The 26,783-nt window shown below is 48.0% G+C and overlaps 1 protein-coding gene across 2 annotated transcripts in view; it reads left to right on the top strand.

The window, feature by feature from the left end:
- LOC144770941 (uncharacterized) overlaps positions 1 to 26,783 on the top strand; it is a 118,256-nt gene that overhangs the window by 66,010 nt on the left and 25,463 nt on the right. For both annotated transcript variants that reach the window (XM_078655778.1, XM_078655777.1), the window contains exons 5-6: positions 928 to 1,035; positions 1,658 to 1,768. In XM_078655778.1, the coding sequence (XP_078511904.1) occupies positions 928 to 1,035; positions 1,658 to 1,768 (219 nt within the window). The remainder of the gene's footprint in view (positions 1 to 927; positions 1,036 to 1,657; positions 1,769 to 26,783) is intronic.

Below are 26,783 nucleotides of genomic sequence, written 5' to 3'. Positions count from 1 at the left end.
GATGTCCGGAGAAATGGTGTCGAGTAGATTCCAAAGGTCGATGGCGTGTTTGTGAATCGAGCGGGTGTTGAGAAGGATGCATTTGAGGTGGTTGGTGTTGGCTCTCTGTTTGGTGTTTGTGGATTTGGTTTGGGACTTGACGCCGGTGAATTTGCAGGAGTGGCAGGTGAAGGGTCCATGGGTGTGTCCTGGTGCAGCTTGGGCGCAGTTAGTGTGTCAGCCGGGGTTGAGTGCGAAGAGGGAGGAGGCGTCGTATGTAATGCGGGGAGGATGGGTGAAGCGTGGACCAGGGGGTCTGGCGCTGGGCGCGGTCCAGGCGCGGACGGGCGTAGACGGGCTTACCTTTGGCGCACCTTCGGCGCGACCGCAGCGCGTGAACGCTGCGCGCAAAGGCATCTGACATAAGAGGATGGAGGAAGGGGATCCTGCCTGTGTTTGCTTCCTGCTGCCCTGCTATCATAATCCCTCATTCTGCCTGCGTTTGCTTCCTGCTGCCCTGCTATCATAATCCCTCATTCTGCCTGCGTTTGCTTCCTGCTGCCCTGCTATCATAATCCCTCAATCCTGCCTGTGTTTGCTTCCTGCTGCCCGCTCATCTTATTCCCTCAATCCTGCCTGTGTTTGCTTCCTGCTGCCCGCTCATCTTATTCCCTTAATCCTGCCTGTGTTTGCTTCCTGTGGCCCGCTCATCTTATTCCCTCAATCCTACCAGAGTTTGCTTCCTGCTTTGAAGCTCATTTAATGCCCCCAATCTTTCCTATGTTTGCTTCCTGCTGTCAAGCTATTCTCGATCCCTCAATCCTCTTCTTTTCTAATTGCTGCATTTGCTTCCTGCTGGCACCCTCATCTTGTTCCCTCAATCCTAGATGCACTCCTTACCCATGCCTAGAAGTCAACCCTTTATTTCTCACTCTTCTCTCACTACAGCTTCTCCTGCAGCAGTCGTACCTGACATATTATTCAGAATCACCAATGGGGAAGAGCCAGATTGTAGCAGTCACTCAAGATCAAAGGAAGTTGGTGTCAGTAATTCATGTGAGTTTCAAGTTCTTACAAAAATGAATAATGCTGAGCAGTGGACAGTGTGGGAAGCCTCTGCTGACCCTGCTCAGCCTCGTCTTCATTCTCGACCTCTTCTCTGGATTCAATAAAGTCAGCAGGTGGTCTGTAAAACCTTGACCTTGAACTGTTTTGCTGGAGATCCACTTGTTTGTTCAAGATCCTGATGTTCTGAGCATCTTGGAATGTCATTTCTCAGGAGTTTACCATGAATCCTGGAATTGTGTGGAGAAGTGTGGCTCAGGGGTTAGAGGCAGCAGACCCGGAAGCTGAGATCGGTCCTGGACCAGGGTTCAATTCCCCGCCTCGGCGGGTCTTGGCCTAAAAATTCCACGGATTAGATAATTCTCGCCCCGGTGCCTCCTCGACTCTCGGGTTCACACTCTGCGACTCTGGGCAATAGCTTGCTTAATCTCCACAACGGCCCCTCGCGGCGGGATGCCTGACTTTCACCTTGTGGATACCCTGATATCTCACAGGGGAATACCAGGACGGGTTCCCTAAGCAAGCGCCGGGAAACCCACTGCGGGTAGCTGTGCGCTATATAAGCTCAACTACATTTACATTTACATTTGATTTTTGTTTTGATTTTAAACAGGTTTCCCTGTTGTCAATCCTGCCTTCTCCTTGACACCAGCAGAGGAGTTGGAACTTTATCCAGTGGACCTTCCCGGCAGTGAGCGTATGCGGACGAGCGATTCTTCCCCAGGTGAGGGAGAGGCCGAAGGCCCTCAGACCTTTGAGAAGGGGCTTCTGTATCCTTCCCTGCATATCTTGCAGGTGTGGGGAGAAGGTGTTCACTTATGCCTTCGCTTCCTTGCACAAGGTTTCAGTTAATGCTAAGGTATGCTCTTGAGTGTCATCTGCATTCTCAATATGTATATTTTAAATAATGCTATCCAACACTGGTTCACGAGGGTCAAGTCTGTGCCAACTTTTCAGGATTGCCACTAACTATCTAAAAGAGTGCCATTTAGATTCAATACATCTGCAGCCTGTTGTGTGAACACTGAAAATGTGGTGTGAGTGTAGTATTTTGGATTAAAGTTAGCCAGCCCTGGTCTTGGGAGGCATTCAGTACCCAGAATAGTTAGACAATAGTTGATCAAATTCTGGGATAGAGAGAGAGAGAATTCAGTCACTGTGACCGCGGGACGTTAAAGTTACATTTTGTATTTGTAGGTCAATTCAGGCTCCAAATCCTTACATTCGGAGGCGCAGCTAGAGAGAGGCATATGGACGACTCTCCCATGATTTCCATAAAATCTGTCAGGATCCCTAACTGCAATGCTGTTTTAAAATCCTGATGACATTTTCAGGTTGTGGCCCCAATCCTTATGCCCCGGCAGCTGTTTCCCTGGTTATCGACTTGTGCTCCTGGTGGCTATGTCCTTTCTTGCAGAGGGCCCTTTCCAGGCCTCATAATGCTGCCAGATGGCAGCTGAGTCTACATTGTACTCAGTGCTGGGACCGAAAGCCCATCAGTGTGTAGTTGTGGACCTGGCGGACTTGTTCTGATGATGCAGCCTGAACCAGTTGGCCCTGGTGGCTCTGGGGGGCAGAGGAGGTTTGTGATGGTGACAGAGGTTCCCAGAGCTGCTCCACAAAAGTGGTGAATGCCTACTCTCAGGACTAAGTGTTGAAGACCCCTGCCAAGGTGGTGCACAGAAGAGAAGCCAATGCTGGTGTTACCAGAGGGTAATGTGCTGATTGGTGCAATGAGCGGGCTGATCTCGAGTACTGTCCCAGCTGGGTGAGTTAAAACCTAGTACATTAGTTGGCGGTGGTTGTCCAGATCCTTACTCTGAAATGGGAGTGCTCCTTCCCTTTTTTCCCACCATGTCTTCTTTTTCTCCCAGGCCATATAGATGAGACTTGCATGCTTTATCTGGTGGGGAATCGACTGATGGGTGACGTACCAAGGCTGTCCCTTCCCTCCCCTCCCCCTCAGAATACAGTCAACGAAGGGGTGCATGTGACTCCTTGCCTGAATCAGCATTGGATGGTTGGTAGACTGGCATATTAAACCAATGCTGCACACTGGTAGTGCGAGTTGTTGGTGGGCCATTTAGCCCCTCCAGGGATGCATCTAATTTTCAGGTCATGGTAGTGTCTGATTGGTGCATACATGACAGACTGCTTGCAGGGCCCAACACCTGTGCTGCATATTGTACATGCCTGTTTGACTGGTGCTGGTGCCCTCAGGCTCTGAGCAAAGTTCACTAGCTGTGGTCTTCGAGGGGGTGTGCCCAGACAATGGACACCCTTTCTGAATCTTTGATGGTGCCGTATGTCACTTGCTTGCTGAGCTACGTTTGATGGGAGATAGTGAGGAGATGCATCCACTGGCATGCTCTCAGCCTTTGAAACGACGACCAGCTTTGGGGGATCCCCCCCCGTCCTTGAGATAAGAGTGGCCACATACCGATAGCAAACTCATCAAGTATGCCTTAGTTGTCCAACACCTGGCAACCATACAATAGCAAATCAAAAAGATAGCCGGAGGGACCTGCACTTGGCAATAGCGTCCACAGGAGTTATCTAAAATGCTGGTGGTGATACTCATATTGCCCGTGCAGGCGTGATAGGCAAAGTTTGTGTTGATGGGACTCTGCGCCAGCAAGATCTTCGTAGTGTGGTTTACAGGGTCACTGAACTGGAGTACATGGTCTCTCCGTTTAAATACGCTGGGTTCGAGTCTCGGCAAGGACGCTCAACATCCTGTGATTTTGGGTGAATCACGTAATCTCCTCGTGCCGAACAAAAAGCAATGTGTCCTCATGTAATCCAACTGGTGCTATGTAAAGCGCACTGATACCCGGTACCCTTGGGTCAAGTTTGCGCTATATAAAACTCTATAAATAAATAAATCCCCTTCAGAGTCTTATTAAAGCGCTCTACGAGCCCGTTAGTCTGGGGGTGGTAAGGAGTGGAGAACTGGTAGGTCACTCAGCACTCCTTCCACATGGCCTGCATGTAGGCCGACATGAAGTTCGTGCCCCTATCTGACACCACGACCTTGGGGAATGCCACCCTGGTAAATATACCCATCAGGGCCCGCGCCACCACAGGTGCAGTGACGGTCCTCAGAGGAATAGCCTCTGGGTACCGAGTGGCGTGGTCCACTAATACCAAGATGAACCGGTGTCCCGCAGAGGTCAGAGGGTCCAACGGGCCAACAATGTCAATTCCGACCCGCTCAAAAGGGGTCCCGACCACCGGGAGCGGTTCCAAAGGGACCTTCACCTTAGTCCCAGTCTTGCCACTCGCCTGGCAAGTCTTGCAGGTCTTGCAGTAGGTGTCAGAGGCAACTCTCATCCTGGGCCAATAAAAATGTGGGACTTGCCGCACAAAGGTCTTGTCCTGGCCCAGGTGTCCAGCCAAAGGTATTTCATGTGCCAGTTCCAATAGGAAGGCCCGGTAGCATTGGGGGACCACTAAGGCCCTTGAGAATTCATGCACCGGAACCTTAGGCTCACTGTAGAGGAGGCCATCCTCTCAGTATACATGATAACTGCCGGTCTCCTGATTGGCCGCTTGGGCTTCGGCATGCCGCCGCAAGCCTTCAAGTGTGGGGCACTCTTTCTGCGCCCAACAGAATTCCTCCTGGGTAGGCCCTCCTACCACATGCCACTCGGCAAGGGTCAGCAAGTCCCCCACAGGAACAACCTCCACCTCCACGGACTCCGGGGTTACCTCTGCGGCTCCCCATCCATCACACGGGGTGCGTCCTCCACTCCATTCTCCTCTGGACCGGCATTGGGGTGGGCCGTATTTTCAGGCTCCAACCCGGGTTGAGTTCCTTGCCGGGCAGCCATGGACCTCGTGACCACGCAAGTCCATCCTGGTAACCCCAGCATCTCAGTATGGGCCTTAAACTCCACTTCCTTCCAGGCGGTATGTTCCAGGTAGTTTTCTAGCAGACAGTCCACAGGCAAGGCAGGGCTTATAGCAACTCTCAACCGGCCTTTCACTCCTCCCCATTCAAAGGGAACCTGAGCCACGGGATAGTAGCTCAGACTGCCGTCAGCCAACACGGCCGGATGGAACACATCAGGTACTACTTGCTCAGGGGACACCAGCCGCCTCACTACGGTGGTCATGCTGGCACCTGTGTCCCTCAGAGCCTCCATCTCCTCCCCGTTAACCTTCACCCTCTGCTGGTATTTAGCAGTGTTCAATGGTAAGGACGTCACTGGGACCATCTCTCTGTCCCGAGTGAAACCAGGGTCAGGCCTGTCCACTCCCCTTCCCTATCTAGGGGCAGCTCCATCCCAAGCGCTACACTAGCCACCCCGGGACTCTTGCCACCTGTGGGGGCTGGAGGTCTCTTGCGACACTGGGGATCCCCCTTGTAGTGTCCAACCTCCCCGCATTCGTAGCACCGGACAATTCGTGGCTGCTGACAGGGTAAGTGGGCTTTAGGGAACTGGACTGAGGTAGGGTACCTACTCCTCTCCCAAACTGTCTGTTTTGTGGGCCTCGTGAGAACTCCTTCTTTTTATCTCCCCCCTCTTTCTTCTGGGGGAAACCCTGTCCACCTTTCAGGCCATCTCCCCTGGGGCCCTTGTGAGACACCCGGGTGCTGACCCAAGTATCCGCCTCCTCCGCAAGCTCACAGGGGTCAGTCAGCTTGCGGTCCACAAGACGTTGACGCAGCGCCGGAAAACATTTTTCCAAGAGGTGCTCTCTCAAAAATAGGTTGTACAGGCCCTCATAATCATGCACCTCGCTGCCACGCACCCAACCATCCAGAGCCTTACGGGCATAATCAAAAAAGCCTACCCAATTCTGTGTGGACAGCTTATGGCTGCCACAGAACTTCTGGCGATACCTTTCTGGATTGAGGCCAAACTTTTTAAGTAGCGCCTCCTTCATGGGGTGATATCTGACTTGGTCCGCCTTATCTAGGTACAGGAGGGTGTCCCTGACATTGGGGGGTATGTATCGATAAAGGCCACCTCCCCAGTAGCTCTCAGGCACCCCATGGGCTGTCAAGGCCACCTCATACGCCTCCAACCACCTGGCAATGTCATCCCCCTGAGTGTAACTCGCTATCACCTCTTTGGTTAACCAACACTTAGGCTCATGTTGAGCCCCTGGTACGCTGCCACCATTAGGACTTCTTGGCGCACCTAACTGCAAAGCTTGCAGCTCCAACTCCTTAAGCTGTAGCTCGTGCGCCAACTTCCTCTCCTCCATTGCTAATCTCTTTTCTTCTATTGCAAGCTTTTTATCTTCCCTTTCTCTCTCCTTCTTGTGCTCTAGCTTTGGAAGCTTACAGTTCAATTGCCTCTCCTCCCTCCTGTCCTCATATTCCTGTGACGACGCACTCCTTCTAGACCCACCACTACTTGCCCTGGAACGTCTTTCTGGCAACACATTTGCAGACACATCTATGTTTAGTAGGTCTAGTTCTCCTGAAGCACCCGCCTCCTCTTGTGTGACCTGCCCCTCCTGTTCCCCATCCCCTCTCCCCTCTGGGTGGGCCCTTACCCATGCCATCAAGGCGGTACGGAGCTCCTCCTTTGCGGCTCTCCGCCCAATCGGCACCCCCATCCCCTGACAAAATTCCCTTAGCTGCACCACTGTGTACTCTTCCAGGTCGGCTAGCTGGAACTCCATTTTGACAGGTGGGGACCCAGATAAATCAAGGGAAAGATGCTAGGACGTAGATAACAGGATTGGGTCAAAACAGGACTCTACACACTCAGGTTAGACAGTGGGGGGGGGTCAATTGCTTAGGCTTGCATGCACAATAGGTGTCTAGTCTAATTGCGACGCTCTCTGTCTCACCGGAGGGTGCTGTATAGTCACAGGTCCTGATCCCACCGCTCGCCACCAATGTAGGAACTGGGGTCACCAGTTCCCCAGGGGTAGTCTGGCACGAGCAGGTAGGCACCCGAAAGCTCAGGTGTAAGGTGACCACACAGCACACACATCCACTGAGACAGGTAACGCACACAATGACTGACACCACACTATTGAGGTTGATTCAAATCAATAACTTTTATCTAAGATCAAGATCAGGGTAATCAATAATCACAGTAACTATATCTCATCAAAGCACTACTTCCAAGGAGCAAAGGGAGCAATTCAGTAATTACCATAACATGTCTCAATAACACAGTTCATTAGGGCAGTACGGGGAACATTTCATGGGGTAACTGCTGGCTTTCATCTAGCATTTCATTTGGCCGGAGTAAAACCACTTATGTAGGAAGTCAGGCAACATTCCATTAGGCCATGAATAACCATCTCATTAGGAAAAAATAACATTTCATCAGGCCAAGGTAGACATTTCATTTAGCAACACTAAACAGTTCACTAGAAATCAGGCAACATCTCACTAGGCAAAACCAACATTTCTTTAGCAGAGTGAACAGTTCATTAACCTGGCCTGGAGGGCAATTACTGTACTGCAGCAGGTTTGAGTAGCATTGGCAAGGAAACAGTAACTAACCCCTAGCCAGGGGTTAACTTGATTCAACTTAGGCCCCAAAGGTGTCCTCCTGGGCTCTGGCTCAGTCTCAGGGCTTAAATGGCCAATTAGGGCTAACGGAGCCCAACCACAGTCTCCCTCGGGGAGGGGCGAACTCGGGGCTTCCCTTCGGCCTTCCGCCCTCCTCCCCGGGGGTTTACCTTTGTCTTCGGCTCCTCGGGTAACCCTTGCAAAGATCTCCAGCTGGGGTGACACCCGTGGCGTGCGCTCACTTCAGCACCCTTCTCGGGGGTTTCGCCGGCTGGGGGGGAGGGCCCGGGCGTCTCTCGGAGCCCTCCGGGATCTTAGCAGGCCGTTCCCGGGCCTTCCATGGCTTCCAGGCCCGGGAACCAATCAGGAGGTGGCTGGTGAAGGTTTCCTGCCTCAGCGGCCAATCGCGGAGCGACTGCAGGGGGGCGTGTCACCTGCAACCAATGGCTGCGCTGCTATGGACGGGGGCGCGGCCGATGACGCAGCCGGGCGCCCTCGTCACGTGGGGAGAGTGTCCCGGCCTCCAAGGTCTAGCGTGGCCTGACTGGAATTCGCGGCAGCCCTCTCCTGGCTCCGGGGGCCGCCGAGGGGGTTGATGAAGGCGGCGACGGCATCACAGAGAGAGGGCCGGGCCGCGATGACGCAGACAAGGCTCAGAGGGCTCCTGGGCTGAGGCGGTGAGTTCGGCGGCGTGCTCGTTGGTAAAGCGCGACAGGGCCCAGCCGGAAAGCGCCTAGCAGTTGAAGCGCTCGGTCCTCGCGGCGCTTTGGGGGCAATCATGACAGCGCCTCGGGCAGCAATCTCTGGGCCCACAGAGGGTCTCAGCGGCGTAGCGCTTCTCAGGGGGCACAGCACTTGGGTGGAACGCGATGTGGGGGCACACACAGCAGTTCTGGCCGATTGCAGCGCTTGACAGTCAGCAGTCCACAGCGCTACTCAGGGGCACAGTAGGAGAGCGCTGAGTAGGTAGGGCAGGCAGATTAGCAGTTCAGGCCAGGCAGGACAGTAAGGGGGAATGAGGCAGCACAGCGCATGGGCACCGGGGGCGACCCAGGGGGTCAGAGATGGCACAGCCCAGTACCTGGTTGATCCCCAGTAGTCCTGTGGGCAGTTAGATTTCTTCTTGGCACTTGGTGGTTCTAGCGCCCTTCTGTGGAAGCAGGTTCCTTGTTTCCTGAGGTGGGGGGGGGGGGGGTTGAGTTGAAGGCTGCTGACAGGATTCCTCAGCAGGTCACTGCAGTTGGTCCCTGGGTTCCACTCCTGCCGGGCCAGATCAGTGGGCTAGTTCAGTGTTCCTCACACAGCTTGGTGGGCAGCGCCTAAACCCTGTCACCCCCAGTGGTATAGGTTTCTGACTAGGCCCTACCGCCTAAGTCTCCTGCGTAGGGTCCCCCAACTGACTAAAAACGTTCCCTCATTTCTTTATATATGCCCAGGTCAGGTGACCACCCTCTAAGCCGGCAAAAACAGACTCCGCCCCTATTCTTGAAGGTTCCAGGAGCTTCCCTAGTCTAGCTATGGGCAGGCAAGGCAGGCTGGAATGGCAACAATGTTTTAGGGGTTCCAGCCAGCTCCTGGAAACTAGGGTGCTACACAAAAAGACCATGCTGCAGTAGCACGGGCCAGTGGCAGCCATGTTTGAAGTAGAAAGCGCCCGCACCTTAGCATTGATTAGCAATGGGAAGGTGCTCGGAGACCTAAGGCCAACAAAGGAAGGTGGGAAAAATGAGGCAAGGCCGAAAGAAATAGGGAAAGACCACCCTAGGACTGACAGGTCTAACACACACCAAGTCCCATCTGCAAACGTCCCACATCCAACAATATCTCGGTGCCACAATAAACACCTGAGCAGCGCTAGCTTATCCCTCTCCTGCCAGGATAACAAATATTCAAGCTCTTCTGACAAAATTCCAACCGCAACACTCTCTTCCAGCTCAAGTCTCCCTCTGTCCATTCGCTCTATTCCTATCTACACCCACTTCCGCAAGGCCCTCAAAACTTTCCTGTTCTCCCAAGCATTTCCTTACTAGTTCACCCGTGCTCCCCTCATGAGTCTGGCTCAACCCCTCAGCGCCAGAAAGCCGCTTGGCCGCAGTGCGGTTAATCAAGTTCCTTTTCAAATTCAAATTCAAATTCAAGTGTTCATGCAACTCATAGGAATGATGGCTTCTTGCATATTTATAGTGCCTCATGCAAGACTACAGATGCATCCTCTTCAAGAGTGCCTAGCACGCCAATGGAACCAGACTGAAGTTCAATTAACAGACCTAGGGCCAGATGTAGGTCGGTCGGTAACGGCCGGAAATCGGTATTTTCGGCCGTTACCGACCGGTATTTGAGAAATGGTATGTAGGGCCCTTATTTTACAGAATCGGTAAATTTACCGATCGGTAAATTTACCGATTCTGTAAAATACCGAATCGGTATTTTTACCGATTCGGTAAAATTGATATGTAGGTGGGACTCTTCTGAGTCCCACAAGCCTTACAGAATCGGTATTTTACCATCAAATTCAATTTGATGGTAAAATACCGATTCCGGTGTGCATGCACATGTGTGCATGCACACCTGTGCCATATGACAGGCAGACCTGCCCTTAGGGCAGGTATGCCTGCCACATTTTTTTTTTTTTTTTTTTCTTTTTTTTAATTTCTTTTATAGCGCAGGAATCAATCCCGTGAGGGTATCTCCGCGCTTAGCTAGCTGAGGTAAAATGGCACATGGCACCCAAACCTGTTTTGGGGGTGCTAGAGGGTGTCAAAGTGACACCCCCTGCACCCTTGTGAAATTCGGTATTTACCGATTCGGTAAATACCGACCGGTAATGCCCATTCATTCCTATGGGCTTCAAAGCCCATAGGAATGAATGGGGCATTACCGGTCGGTATTTACCAAATCGGTAAATACCGACTTTTACAGATTCGGTAAATCCACATCTGGATTTACCTACATCTCCCTCCTTATATTTTACCGATTCATAAATACCGAATCGGTAAAATTCGGTATTTATGAGTCGGTAAAATATATTTACCTACATCTGGCCCCTAGTGTTGGTAGACAGTCTGACTCACCGCTCTCTGCAATGGTGGAGCACCAAAAACCTTTCCAAGGGCCGACCGTTCCTAGAGTCAGTTCCTCAAATAGTCATGACAGCGGACGCATCGCTCTCCGGCTGGGGAGCTAACCTACTTCAGCACACCATACAGGGCAGGTGGACACCGCACCAAAGGTTACTCCACATCAATCACCTGGAGTTACTAGCTATATTTCTAGTCCTTTAAGCATTCCAAAAGCAAATATCTGGCAAAGCTGTCTTAGTCTGCCCAGACAACATGACAGCCATGTAATACATAAACAAACAAGGAGGGACACACTTTCTGCAACTCTCTCAGTTAGTGCAGCAGATATGGAGATGGGCTATACCTCAGAACATCTTCCTCTTAGCCCAACATGTTCCAGGGGTACAAAACATCATGGCCGATCTGTTAAGCCGTCAGACACAACAGATCCACGAGTGGGAACTGCATCCACAAGTTCTTCAACCGTCCTTTCAGATGGGGGGACAACCTCAGATAGACCTTTTCACCACCCACGAAAACGCCAAATGCCCAAGCTTCGCTGCCAGATATCCACACCCACTGTCCAAAGGCAATGCGATATGGATGAAATGGTCAGGAAAATTTGCATACACTTTTTCACCTCTCCCACTGCTTCCACTAGTGGTGCGCAAGCTACAACAACATTCCCTGGCTCTCATTCTAGTTGTTCCAACTTGGGCCAGGCAACCGTGGTACACCACACTGCTGCAACTTTCCGTGGTACCGTACCAAAAGCTATACCTGTCTCCACGCTTCCTAACCCAGAACCATGGCGAGATCAGACACCCAGATCCAGTTCAGCTCAACCTAGCGATCTGGCTCCTGAGGTCCAAGAGTTCGGTTATCTCAACCTTCCCCCTGACTGTATGAACGTTATTAAAGAAGCTAGACGTCCCACCACTAGGGCATGTTATGCAGCCAAGTCGATACGTTTTGTAATATACTGTCATAACAACAACATCAATCCTCTAGATGTGTCTATTCAACACATCATAGGATACTTACTACACCTCCAAAGATGTAACTTAGCGTAAAAATCTATTAGACTGCATCTTGCTGGCATTGCAGCATACCTACAAAATAGACAACATCTATCACTTTTTAGAGTATCTGCCATAAGGCTTTTATGGAGGGCCTCAAAAGAATAATTCCTCCCAGAGTACCACCTTCACCTGTGTGGAATTTAAACATTGTTCTCACACGGTTAATGTGACCTCCCTTTGAACCTTTACATAAATGTGAACTGCAATTCTTAACTTGGAAAGTTGCTTTTCTAGTAGTTATTACTTCTCTAAGAAGAGTTAGTGAGCTACAAGCATTAACCATTCAAGAACCTTTTCCGCAAATGCATCAAAATACGGTTGTTCTCCGATTCAATCCTAAATTCCTTCCTAAAGTCATTTCGCCCTTCCATCTCAATCAATCTGTAGAGCTGCCCGCATTCCTTTCGCAGCCACAAACAGTCGCAGAAAGAGCTCTTCATACCTAAGATGTCAAAAGAGCATTGTTATACTACATTGAAAGAACACAACCTTTTCGTAAAAGCAAACAACTTTTTATGTCTTTCTCACCACCACACAAAGGTAACTCCATATCAAAATCTGGGCTAGCTAGATGGATTGTTAAATGCATAAAAATTTTCTACCACAAAGCTAAACTTACGTTGTCTGTCCCTCCTAAAGCCCATTCTACAAGAAAGATAGGCCCTTCAATGGCATTTTTAGGGAGCATTCCCTTAGATGACATCTGCAAAGCAGCTACATGGTCTACATCACACACATTCACAAAACACTATTGTGTAGATGTGCAAACTAAACAACAAGCCACTGTGGGCCAGGCTGTACTCAAAACACTGTTTCAAACGGCAACAGATACTGGTGGTCGCCGCTAAGAGTGGGTACTGCTATACAATCTATGCACAGTGTGTAATCTGCAGCTTATATGCCTCGAACGGAAAATGCTACTTACCAGTATGCATCTGTTCTTGGCATGTAGAGCTGCAGAGTTGCACACGCCCACCCACCTCCCCGGCTACCTTTATCTGTTCCAGTATTATCTTAATTAGACACAGCTTACATGAGCATCCTTCCTGTTTCTTACAAAACTCCATCATTTCCCTACTGGTGAAAAACAATCTAAAGATGGAGCGGATGCCCATGCGCACTATTGTCCAAAGGAGGAGTCACCTATCTTGTGACTTCCAAAGACTTTTCAGGACAAAAACAACTGCAAACATCTGGGCCCAACACTAGGTGGCGATCTATGCACAGTGTGTAACTGCAGCTCTACATGCCAAGAACAGATGCATACTGGTAAGTAGCATTTTCCTTTCAGTCCCAACAGAACTTCTGTATTTTCACACGGAACATGCATGTCTTGAACGGGCGCCTAGTTACCCTCGCGGGTGATCAGGCGAGCACTACAAATCCTGCTTGATTGATTGAACGACAAGGTCACACAAGTTTCAGCGCGGAAACTTCCCGAACCCCATGCCCGGATTTCCCGAAGACTCTCATTTGGTGAGTACGAACTTCACATTTATGAGTCGATACGAATTCTCCATGGCACAGCAGACAAGCGCTATGAGTGGCTGGCAGGGACTAACCATTCTATTTAAAAAGAGCTTCCTTTTCCTCATACAGATCACACATCTCAATAGACAGAGCACTTCTTTTGACGTGAATACCTCCTGCCACTGCTCTCTGTGATTAGTTCTATTCTTTACTGGTGTCGGCCTCTGCAGGCTTGATTGTAATTGTTGTACTCTTTAATGGGTTCAAGTGCACTAGTGTGAATGGGCGCACCCATCGACAATCTTTGACCAGCAAATGCACCCTCTTACAGACTTTGGACTCTTGGTCTTCATCAATTCTGGCTCCCCTGCCACAAACCTGAACTTGTACAAATTCTACGGTGCAATCTTTCCGTCATTCTCCTGCATGTTTTTGCTCTTGTACCTGAACTGCCTGTGATCTAGGAGCCCCTCAGATCAGGGCCGGACGGGTGATACTAGGCACCGGGTGATCCCCCAGGAGGCTGGAAGGGTCGGGCCAGTTTTCTCACAGAGGATTGGTTTTGTTCCTGTTTTTTTTTTTTTTTTCTTCTTTAGCAAAATCGGTCACCAGTAACAAAATCCGAAGGCCTCCATGTCAGGGGGGCTGTGGAACCAGTTTCTTGTCAGGAGAGACACCGGACATGGCTGCCCACTGTGGCCGCTCCTCAAGAAGCTGCAGCTGGACCAGCTGGTGGAGTGCGGCCTACAGATGCTTCTCTACAAGGTTTCAACGGGGCCTCCAAAATGAAGGAACTGGTACGGCCGTTTGCCGATGATGGGCTCCTGGATCTGGGCTGCTCTTGTCAGTCGGGCCAAAGGGCAATGCAGATGCTGGAAGCCGTTGGTGTTTTCTCAGACCTCTTAGCAAATCTACCTAAATCATTGTTTCTGGTGCAGGGCGAGATTCATGCCGCAAATGGGGGATCACACCTGAACCTCAACAGCACGAGCTTCAAGGACTTGGGCATCTTCATCTCACTTGACGTCAATGTGCCGGTCATAGAGCATGACCTCCCTATTTGTATCTTGAAGTCAACATGTATCTAGCTGCTTAGCTAGCACAACCTTCCCTGTTCAACTATGGGAGATTTGCCCTGTTTGAAATGCTGTCCCTCCCCAACCTAAATCTCCAACTTCAGGACTATCCCAAAAGGGCCATCTTAATGCTGATAGCTCAAACTCACTACCTTTTCTTTGAGATGTTTGACTTCTCCGTGTAAAACTGTTGCAAGTCCTCATTGTATGTGGAAAAGGGTATGGCTGACCTCCATCAGACCAGTTGGTGTCATATTATGGTATTAATGAACTATTGATTACTTAGGATCACAGATTACCCAGGGACTTCAAACGAGCTGTGGGGCGTGACGTACAAGGACACTTTCCATGTGCTGTTTGCAGTCAGACCTCTCCGTGGTCTTTCGTATGCCTCTGTGACAGTATTTTGTGTCTGGGCTAGATGAGACTTTAGCAGGGGGCTGCCCTTGAGGTATTTGGAACCAGATACCTTAGACAAGGACTTGGGCTCAATGTCCACGGACTCGATAATTCTCGCTCCGGTGCCTATTCTAATCATGGGTCCCACTCTGCAACTCTGGGCAATAGCTTGCTTAATCTCCACAACGGCCCCAACAGCGCTGGTACGCCTGGCTTCACCTTGGGGGTGCCCAGGAGGGGGCATCTCACAGGGAAAGCCAGGAAGGGTTCCACAGCGGTATACAGCGCCAGGATGCCTGGAAGGTGATAGTGCGCTTTACAAGTATACATACATTTACATTTACATTTACAAAGATGAAATGTGTTGGCTTTACTCTAGCCCTGCGCTGCTGGTCGGAACCAGGGAGTGTTCCCACTCTATCTGATGTTGCGCTGTGGTTCAGGGCGTCTGAAGGGCGGGAGCTAGGGTCATCTCTGAGGTGCTAACCTCGACCGTGTTCTTGGTGGGTTTATGTGAAGATCTGGTCTTCCTATGTTGTTTATTAATTTGCCCAAAACTAGTCTGCTAAGGATGCACCAGACATTGGGTACGGTTTGAAGTCTGGACTGCAGCATTCGACTGGAAGTCACCACATCATGTCAGAGCGTGCCCTGCTCCACTATGGTAAATATATGGACTTTGATGTATGTCCTTGTATATCAATACCAGCCAAGCCTGTGCTGACACCAGTAGTTGTATTGCAGGAAGGCGCTCGCCCTGCACGTGAACCTTCATCGGGGGGCTTCCTTCTACATGACTTTTGTTTATTATTTTCTTTGTTTCTCATATTTTAAAAAATCGTATAAAATTGGTTGTACACAAACATTCCGATTTTGTAACTCAAAATAAAACTCTTAAGAATCAAGCCACTGCCAAGGCTCTAACAAGTGGGCACTAAATCGAATAGGCTCCTAACGAAATCATATTGCTGAGCGGAAACCCTTGTTCGCAGTGCCCTTGACTCTGCTGATGGCTCCTGGCCCTAGAAATGAGCCCTGGGATGGTGAGTGCCTTCCCCAGACATTAAAGCTGTGAAAAAACAGTCTGACTGGTAGAAAACCTGGAGCCACTGGAACCAAAACAAAGTGGCACAAGAAAAGAATCACCTCTGCAAATCTTGCAAAAGGCCTTCTTCTATTATTAAGGGGAATCATTATAATTTGCTTCTAGTATTACGCTTTCTATTTGTATACTGTTGTCTGTTAACATTGTAAATAGTAGGTGTTTAAAAATGCATAATTAACAAACCTCTCCTGGGCAGGAGGCCGAGTCAGACATGCAGTAATTCCATCCTGTGTCTAGCAGAATAGTTATAGTCTGGGCTAAAATACATCATCGCCCCTACAGGACGCAGACTACCAGCCCAGCATGCTTGTGTCCTGCACTGTGGATCACGAGTCTCTGCATTTCATTGTCCCTGTTAGCTTTCAGTCTGCCTCCATCATTTGAATTCTTTCGAAGCAGGGGCGTCGCAGGGCTTCGACATCCTCCAAGTGGGCGGCAATGCTCCTCAGTAAAATGATGGCGGGGGTTGTGAATGTTGTTCTTGTTTATAAATATTGACACAAGTGGTCAGACTCCAGCAGAGACCGTTCAGGACATCTCTACATCAGACCAGGTGCATCATTTAACGTACAGTCTACCGCCACGCTTCGGCCAGGGAGCTACAGTAACAGGGCCGGTCCTAGAACTTCTGGGGCCCCGGGCGAAAGGGAAGATGTGAAGCCCCTCTAATTTGCATGTGACATCACATAAAGTGACAATTACAAAAAACACAGTTGATGGACAGAATGTAGAACAATGTCATACATTCACCCCAGTACAAGGATCTGGGCCTAAATCCATCGTTTTTTTCACTCCACACCACCCTGGGTTAGACACTGGCTATATGCAAATCAGCTCTGACCCTGTGCCTCATGGGAACAGTCCAGTCCGAACTACCAAGCCATGTCTTTCCCAGACCGGAATCAAGCATCCAAGGACCGGTTTCTGGCTATCAGCCTTCATTCAGCCTGGATAGCTTGACTCCAGTGGTGTGGAGAGCCTGGGACTCACGTCTGAGCATACCCAGCCCACTCGGGGTGAAAATTGCAAAAAACACAGTTGATGGACAGAATGTAGAACAATGTCATACATTCACCCCAGTACAAGGATCTGGACCGTAAATCCATCGGTTTTTTGCACTCCACACCACACTGGGTTAGACACTGGCTATATGCAAATCAGCTCTGACCCTGTGCCTCATGGGAACAGTCCAGTCCGAACTACCAAGCCATGTCTTTCCCAGACCGGAATCAAGCATCCAAGGACCGGTTTCTGGCTATCAGCCTTCATTCAGCCTGGATAGCTTGACTCCAGTGGTGTTGAGAGCCTGGGACTCACGTCTGAGCATACCCAGCCCACTCGGGGTGAAAATTGCAAAAAACACAGTTGATGGACAGAATGTAGAACAATGTCATACATTCAACCCAGTACAAGGATCTGGGCCTAAATCCATCGTTTTTTTGCACTCCACACCACCCTGGGTTAGACACTGGCTATATGCAAATCAGCTCTGACCCTGTGCCTCATGGGAACAGTCCAGTCCGAACTACCAAGCCATGTCTTTCCCAGACCGGAATCAAGCATCCAAGGACCGGTTTCTGGCTATCAGCCTTCATTCAGCCTGGATAGCTTGACTCCAGTGGTGTGGAGAGCCTGGGACTCACGTCTGAGCATACCCAGCCCACTCGGGGTGAAAATTACAAAAAACACAGTTGATGGACAGAATGTAGAACAATGTCATACATTCACCCCAGTACAAGGATCTGTGCCTAAATCCATCGTTTTTTTCACTCCACACCACCCTGGGTTAGACACTGGCTATATGCAAATCAGCTCTGACCCTTTGCCACATGGGAAAAGTCCAGTCCGAACTGCCAGGCAAAGTGACATCACAGGAGTATTGATCTTATTTTGCATCACTGAAGAGACCGTAGGTGGATATCAGTAACCAGGGCAAAAAGATAAATATACAAATGAAATAAAGTCCATATATTTTAAAACATTTTTAAATGGATTACATTTATCAAATTGGATGGAAAAGCGATTTGCAGGTCTCACAAAAATGCATATTTTTTACTCCATGTTAACTGATTGTTTCCAGATCAAGGCATGATGAACATTCCAGTTCTGTCTCATAAAGGGGGAGATCCTGTTGAGGTAATGAGAGGCGGGATCACTCAAAATATAAAATTACACAAGAGAAAAACCCTCACACCATGGATATAATCACACATTTCAAAAGTCTCCTTATTCTGTGCCATTATTGTGCCACCTTAGGATGACGGATGAGATTAATACTTAGTAATTTGTTTTAACGTAAATCCTCTCACCAGTATCCCACAAGCACATTTTTGTGTTTGGGCTCTTTACTCGCCAGAATTATGGTAAGTGCAAAAATACAACACATATAATACAAAATTACAAGACACCATTGCAAACAAATAAAGATAGTACATAAATAAAAAAAGACTTGGAACAACCGAGACCACTGAAACTGCTAAATCATACATCGACTTGAAGGTATTCTGCAGATTCAAGGGGTTTTCAAAGCAACGTTTTTGATTTGGGGTTAGAACTGGAGGAAGTGGCCGGCTTTAGCGCTGGTGGCGCCCTGTGCAGCAATGTTTGTTGGTGCCACCCAATGACTCCCTCTGCCACGGATTCCCTCACCACCACCCTTTAACAGTGCCCACGTCTCCATAAGCACTCTCTCTCAGATGCATTGAATTTGATTTACAGCACCACTGATACCAGTGTAGGGTGTCAGAGCACTCTATATGACACACACTACACGGAAACAATCAATCATACGTGTGTAAATCACTGCATAGGAAATGTTACATAAGACCAAGCTCTACAAGGTGTAGGAGTCACATGACAATCATACTAGTAGGCAGTATCGTTTATTAGTGATTGGTATGGAGAAACACAAACTCTGAATTTAGAACGTAATACCATGGTTGGGGGTTCTCTTTAATAATCAGAATTGATTTCTATCCAAATGAACCCTTTTTGCAACATTAGGATAATCAAAGACTGGGGAAAAAACCATAACCCTCTAATTTATACCTTGCAGTTCGTATGCAGCTCTTAGAGGACAGTTAATAGCTCACTGTTCTATGTTAGGATTATAACTTATAAACTGCAAGTAACAAAAGGATCTCAATGACAAAAGCAGTGACCCACTGACCTATTTACATTATGTGCACTTTGTGATCTGCATGGTACATGTTCTTTGCACCAGACACGTTAACCCACTGCGTTACCTTTCACGAGTCGAAACTTGCACTTGACCAAACTCCATCTCTCTCTAGAAAAACCAATAATCACTGGAGTTATGACATTTTTATTGTTGCCAAAAATTGCTGGAGACCAGGAAGGAGGCAGCAAGCGCTTTTAAAAACATCATATACTTGCAACATGAAGGCCCCACCCGAAGTGAGCGATCCGTGCAATCTCGCTGGTTGCACCGCCCTAGAGCCTCCCTGCTCACGGGTCCTTGACCTCAGTGACAGTCACTGTTGCTCTAGGGTGTGCTGCTTCAAAGGCCTGCCCGCAAGACTGGAGGTGAACTTCAATAGGGGTTGTGGTGGACAAGCCTTCAAGGATTAACCCACACATGCCATCGCTAGGGTCCACCTGCTGCTGCTAAGACAGCAGGGCTTCTAAGATCTAGTGGGGCCTTCTAAGGTCTAGCATGGGATTGTGCTCCCGCAAGAGAGTGATCTGGTGGACTGGTCATGAAGGCTAAACCTGGTTCCCCAGGTCCCACGTCGGCAGCTCTGGCCATAGTGCCACATCCTCCCCCCACTGAACACCATACTGCCCCACTAAGAGAATATCACACTGCCTTAAACTACAACCCAAATACGCCCGTGATAAACAACTGGATGTTACGCACTAGACAAGAGTGATATGCTGCCCAAAAAAAAAGTGACAACATCCTTTAAAAAGCAAACACTCATAAGGAATGCAAGATTAAGTAAAGCATGTGAAATGTAAGAAGGAACAAATTGGTTACCTTAACGCTTCTGCACTTATTATTCAGAAATCAATGAGAGCTTTTACATGAAAAGTTAAGAACATGACTACAGGGAGGAAGAGACCCGTTTGAATGTCCATTGCTTATATCCTTTCAAAACCTAAGCAGTATGGTTTAAAAAGACCACATTTGTGAATACAGAGCCACGGTATGCATTTTGTTTTCCAATCCACGCATAAAGTAGGTGTTGCAGTACTCCCAGGAATGGTGCACTTCTCCAGCCGGGTAAACAATGCTGTTCGGAGAAAGACAAGACAACAAAAGTAGCGCTTCGCTGGCAAACTCTGTACAGTGGCGCTTATGTGTTTTGGGTGTGAATAAAATCAATCTGGCCCCTTTTCGACCCACTCTGTCTTGCTTTAGTTATTTTTCACATTTTGAACCTTTTATTTTTCTCCGCCCCGAGGCTGCACTTTGGAAGTGAAAAATGTCCGAAAAAGACTACCTTTTCAGTAAAAGTGCTTTTCTTTTTTGGGGAACAAATAAAGGAAAGGGGAAGTTATGGCTACAAGGCTCGGGGAAGGGGGCCCCCACACCTGGACCTTGCAGCTTGCTCTAGTGCTTAGAGGCCCAGGGAAAAGGGGCTCCCTCTCCTGGGCCTCGAGGCAGTACCAAGACATTTTGTAAAACACTGCCCTACCACGGCACTTCTACACACATTTTAAATGCACATTCCCATAAAAAAGTGGGTGATGCAAAAGTTAACAAAAGCCAGTTGATCTGGCTGCTCCCTCCTCCCCTCACCCACCTCTCCTTACCAGTGTCTGGCTGGTCCTGGAAATAAAGGGGCCTTCTGTCACCTAGAAACAAAATGCAGAAAGGGAATGGCTGGTACTTAACAGAGGGGCTGCCCTGCCCCTGACTCTGTGAGGCAACATAATTGCTGGCCCGTCTGCTGTACCCTACCCAATCTGTGTATCCCTTCCCCCCCACCCCTGCACCCCCAGGAATGCCAACATGCCCTGACCAGCAAGGTCAAGACATCTCACATGTGTATTGTGATTGTGTGGGGCAGGCGGCCTGGGAGGAGCAGGTGTGCTAACTGTGTTAAGTGAGGCATTTCACAGTGAAGCGGGCCCCCTGTTTTTTAGCTGAGCGCGAGGGCTGGGCAGCTGCCCATGCCTAACGCCGTCTCTGGCTAAATATCATCCTGCCGTAATATGGTCGGCGGAATATCGAGGAGCAAAATATTGAGAAGGTAAGTGCATGTGGGTAACCATAGATTTTCTATTCTCGACCTCTACATGCATTGAGTGTGTATATATATATATATATATATATATAACCTACTGGCGATAGCCAGTAGGTATATATAGTTAGGATTTTTTTCCTATGGGATTTTTGAAAATTCTATGTCGAATAACTTTGGCGTTTGAGGACAGAATTGGCTGAAATTTTCAGGAAAATGGAACATTTGGTTTCGGAGCAGCCCCTGAAAATTTGGGGGGGTTTCGTCAAGGGGGGGCCGAGAAAGAAGGGGGGTCCCAAAACGTGTTTTTCACATGCAATTTTCCATAGGGCGGTTGGCCTCACTTTTAGCCTGAACGGCTGAATGGATTTACACCAAACTTGGCAAAATTGTAGGGACTGGTAGCCCGATGTGCCTTTGCTATGTCTCAAGATATAGGCTCCAGTGGTTTTTACGAAAATTAACTTTGAAAAATATATATTGGGCTACATTGGGCTATATATATGTTGGAGCCCAAATGTAGCCCAATGTAGCCCAATGTAGCCCAAAGATGGCCACCAGAGACAAAAAAAACAAATGTAGCCCAAATATCAGCCAGATGTAGCCCAACTATAGCCCAATGACAGAATGTCCCAGAGTGTTCTAAAGAACAACTAGAGTGCTAACAGTCCTACTTATTACAAAGTTATGGCACACCTGAAGCCATCTTGATTGGAATAAAGTGGTAACTCTTAAAACATTTAATTTAAAAAGGAACAAAATGAGGGGGTTCATTTTGCCATAGAAAGTATGATTAGCGAATATATGACGAAATCCCGCATACCATCAGTCCGCAAAAAAAATCCCACATGTACTATTAGGCCGCAAATTAAAATAACGAAAACTTTTAGAACGAATATGCCTTTAGCATACACTAAACAACTAAACTACCCTAAACCCTAAAACACTACCCCCAGCATGACCCTACACTACACAAACAGTACAACACTACCCTAAACCCTAAAACACTACCCCCAGCATGACCCTACACTACGCAAACACTACAACACTACCCAAAACCCTAAAACACTACACCCCAGCATGACCCTACACTACGCAAACACTACAACACTACCCTAAACCCTAAAACACTACCCCCAGCATGACCCTACACTACACAAACACTACAACACAACCCTAAACCCTAAAACACTACCCCCAGCATGACCCTACACTACGCAAACACTACAACACAACCCTAAACCCTAAAACACTAACCCCAGCATGACCCTACACTACGCAAACACTACAACACTACCCTAAACCCTAAAACACTACCCCCAGCATGACCCTACACTACGCAAACACTACAACACTACCCAAAACCCTAAAACACTACACCCCAGCATGACCCTACACTACGCAAACACTACAACACTACCCTAAACCCTAAAACACTACCCCCAGCATGACCCTACACTACGCAAACACTACAACACTACCCAAAACCCTAAAACACTACACCCCAGCATGACCCTACACTACGCAAACACTACAACACTACCCTAAACCCTAAAACACTACCCCCAGCATGACCCTACACTACGCAAACACTAGAACACTACCCTAAACCCTAAAACACTACCCCCAGCATGACCCTACACCACGCAAACACTACAACACTACCCTAAACCCTAAAACACTACCCCCAGCATGACCCTACACTACGCAAACACTACAACACTACCCTAAACCCTAAAACACTACCCCCAGCATGACCCTACACTACGCAAACACTACAACACTACCCAAAACCCTAAAACACTACCCCCAGCATGACCCTACACTACGCAAACACTACAACACTACCCAAAACCCTAAAACACTACCCCCCAGCATGACCCTACACTACGCAAGCACTACAACACTACCCAAAACCCTAAAACACTACCCCCAGCATGACCCTACACTACGCAAACACTACAACACTACCCAAAACCCTAAAACACTACCCCCAGCATGACCCTACACTACGCAAACACTACAACACTACCCAAAACCCTAAAACACTACACCCCAGCATGACCCTACACTACGCAAACACTACAACACTACCCAAAACACTAAAACACTACACCCCAGCATGACCCTACACTACGCAAACACTACAACACTACCCAAAACACTAAAACACTACCCCCAGCATGACCCTACACTACGCAAACACTACAACACTACCCAAAACGCTAAAACACTACCCCCAGCATGACCCTACACTACGCAAACACTACAACACTACCCTAAACCCTAAAATACTACACCCCAGCATGACCCTACACTACGCAAACACTACAACACTACCCAAAACCCTAAAACACTACCCCCAGCATGACCCTACACTACGCAAACACTACAACACTATCCTAAACCCTAAAACACTACGCCCAGCATGACCCTACACTACGCAAACACTACAACACTACCCTAAACCCTAAAACACTAGCCCCAGCATGACCCTACACTACGCAAACACTACAACACAACCCTAAACCCTAAAACACTACCCCCAGCATGACCCTACACTACGCAAACACTACAACACTACCCTAAACCCTAAAACACTACCCCCAGCATGACCCTACACTACGCAAACACTACAACACTACCCTAAACCCTAAAACACTACCCCCAGCATGACCCTACACTACGCAAACACTACAACACTACCCTAAACCCTAAAACACTACCCCCAGCATGACCCTACACTACGCAAACACTACAACACTACCCTAAACCCTAAAACACTAGCCCCAGCATGACCCTACACTACGCAAACACTACAACACAACCCTAAAACACTACCCCCAGCATGACCCTACACTACGCAAACACTACAACACTACCCTAAACCCTAAAACACTACCCCCAGCATGACCCTACACTACGCAAACACTACAACACAACCCTAAACCCTAAAACACTACCCCTAGCATGACCCTACACTAAACAACCACCACAACTCTACACTACACTAACACAACACTACACTACACTACACTACACTACACTACACTACACTACACAATCACTAACCAACGGAAAAATTAACACAAACCCACTTACCTCTCTCGTCATCGTGGTTTTCACAACGCAAATGCATTTACCATACATGCCTTTAAAACGTAATTCTTTGTAAAGGCATGCGCGATAAATGCACATGCGTTTTGAAAAAATGCGGGATAATGGTATGCGAGGTCAATGACCTTGCGGAATAATGGTATGCGGACTGAAAGTCTGCGGGATAAAAAATGCGGGAAAATGGCTGCAAACCATGATTAGCAGCAGACTTCCCTGGTGAGCACTAGCTTTACTACAGTGATCTAATGAGCAACTAGAGTGCTAACATTCAGAATTTATGGCAAATGTGTGACACATCTGAATGCCTTCTTAATAGAACCAAAGTAAACAAGCATTGAAAATGCAATCGATCTCGCCCTCGTTTAAGTTAAAGCCATTCTGTTTGTAATGAGGTGGCTTTTTAGCTTTGCTTTTATTAGTGTTTTTAAAACTTTCATGTAAATAACATGCATATGTATGCATATATGTATATGTATGCATGCATTTATATTTATATAGATATGCAGATTATATATGTTTATATATGTGTATTACCTACTGGCGATAGCCAGTGGGTATATATAGTTAGGATTTTTTCTCTATGGGATTTCTGAAAATTCTATGTCTAATAACTTTGGCGTTTGTGGACGGAATTGGCTGAAATTTTCAGGAAAATGGCACATTTTGTTTCTGAGCAGCCCCTGAAAATTTGGGGGGGTTTCGTCAAGGGGGGGCCGAGAAAAAAGGGGGGTCCCAAAACGCGTTTTTCCCATTCATTTTTCCATAGGGCGGTTGGACTCACTTTTAGCTCGAACGGCTGAATAGATTTACATGAAACTTGGCAAAATTGTAGATATGGTTTGCCCGACGTGCCTTTGCTATGTCTCAATATATGTGCTCCAGTGGATTTTGAGAAATTAACGTTTAAAAAAATATATATATCTGTGACAGCGCTCCGGTTAGCGCCCCGGTTCACGTACCTGACGCGTAACGGAACTTCGCGAAGCGAAGCTGATTGGCTCTCCGGTGTCTGTCAACATTCTAAACAGTCCGGAGCGGCCGCCATCTTGTCTCTCGGTACGATCGAGAGACAAGAGGTGGAAATAAACGAAGGGGGAAATGAATGAAAGGGGGCAAGGTAGACCCCTCCTGACCCCCTAGGATTGATGTGGGGGCTATTAAAGGGCCCCGCGGGGCAAAAAACAAAAAAAAATTAGAATTTTTTTGCGATTTTACGCCGTAGAGGCGCGTCCCGGTACGCGAACCGGGCAGCTCACCGGGCAGCTCACCGGGCAGCTAACCGGGCAGCTAACCGGCAGCGTAGCTGTCAACACTGTAAACTGTCCGGAGCGGCCGCCATCTTGTCTCTCGGTAGGTTCGAGAGACAAGATGTGGTGAAAAAAGAAGGGGGAAATGAAGGAAAGGGGGCAAGGTAAACCCCTCCTGACCCCCTAGGATTGATGAGGGGGATATTAAAGTCCCCCGCGATTTTTCGCGGTAGAGGCGCTTCCCGGTACGCGAACCGGGCAGCTAACCGGCAGCGTAACGGGAGTCCGCCATCTTGTGTTTTTGGAGCGTCCGGTTCGCGTACCGGGTAGCGTCCCGGTAAGCGTAACAAGGGGAAGACCAAGAGAAACAGTAAAAAAAAAAATTAAGGGAATAGATTTCCAGCAAACTTGGCAAAATTGTAGGGACTGTTTGTTTGATGTGCCTTTGCAAGGCCTCAAGATATGTGCACGTGTGGATTTTGTCTAATTAAGGTTAAAAAAAATATATATATCTGTAAGCGTGCTCCGGCACGCTTACGTTACGGGTTTTGTTTGCGCTGCAGAGCCGATACGTCACGGTTATGCGACGCGTCATGAGGCGTCTCACGTGGCTACATGATACGTCACGTAATAAAGAATATATTTTACAGCTATAGATATTAGCTTTTAAAAAACCAATGAAATTCACTGAAAAAACCATAGGTTATAGACCATATATAGTTAGGAATATGCATTTACAAAACCTTGAAAATTCACTGAAAAAACCATAGGTTAGAGACCATATATAGTTAGCTGGACATTTTATTGACATAAAACCAATGAAATTCCATATATAGTTAGTTGCACTAACTATATATCGCGCACCCGCAATCCACTGCTGATGATGTCACATATTACATCATTCATGACATGGTCAGTGACATCACTGATGACATCACTGATGACATCTCAAATGACATCACTGATGACATCACTGATGACATCTCAAATGACATCACTGATGACATCATGACACACCAATACCAGTTACTACATACGCACTCACTGATTCCTACGTCTACACACACATTCACTCATTCACCCATACAATCACTCATACATACAGTCACTCATTATTACAACACTATCATATGCACTCATACACCTATGCAGACACTCACACACTGCCACTCATCCATGGAGTTACTCACACACCTAGTCAGTCCTGTAAAGAATCAATCACACTTCCATTTCCTCATCTATACAGTTAAACACAGAACACCATACTTCAGTGACATCACTGATGACATCACTGATGACATCTCAAATGACATCACTGATGACATCTCAAATGACATCACTGATGACATCATGACACACCAATACCAGTTACTACATACGCACTCACTGATTCCTACGTCTACACACACATTCACTCATTCACCCATACAATCACTCATACATACAGTCACTCATTATTACAACACTATCATATGCACTCATACACC

Source organism: Lissotriton helveticus, chromosome 7 (genome assembly GCF_964261635.1).
Source record: "Lissotriton helveticus chromosome 7, aLisHel1.1, whole genome shotgun sequence".
NCBI lineage: Eukaryota > Metazoa > Chordata > Amphibia > Caudata > Salamandridae > Lissotriton > Lissotriton helveticus.
The sequence above is the reverse complement of the archived record's forward strand: the minus strand, read 5'-3'. Positions and strand labels throughout refer to the sequence as shown.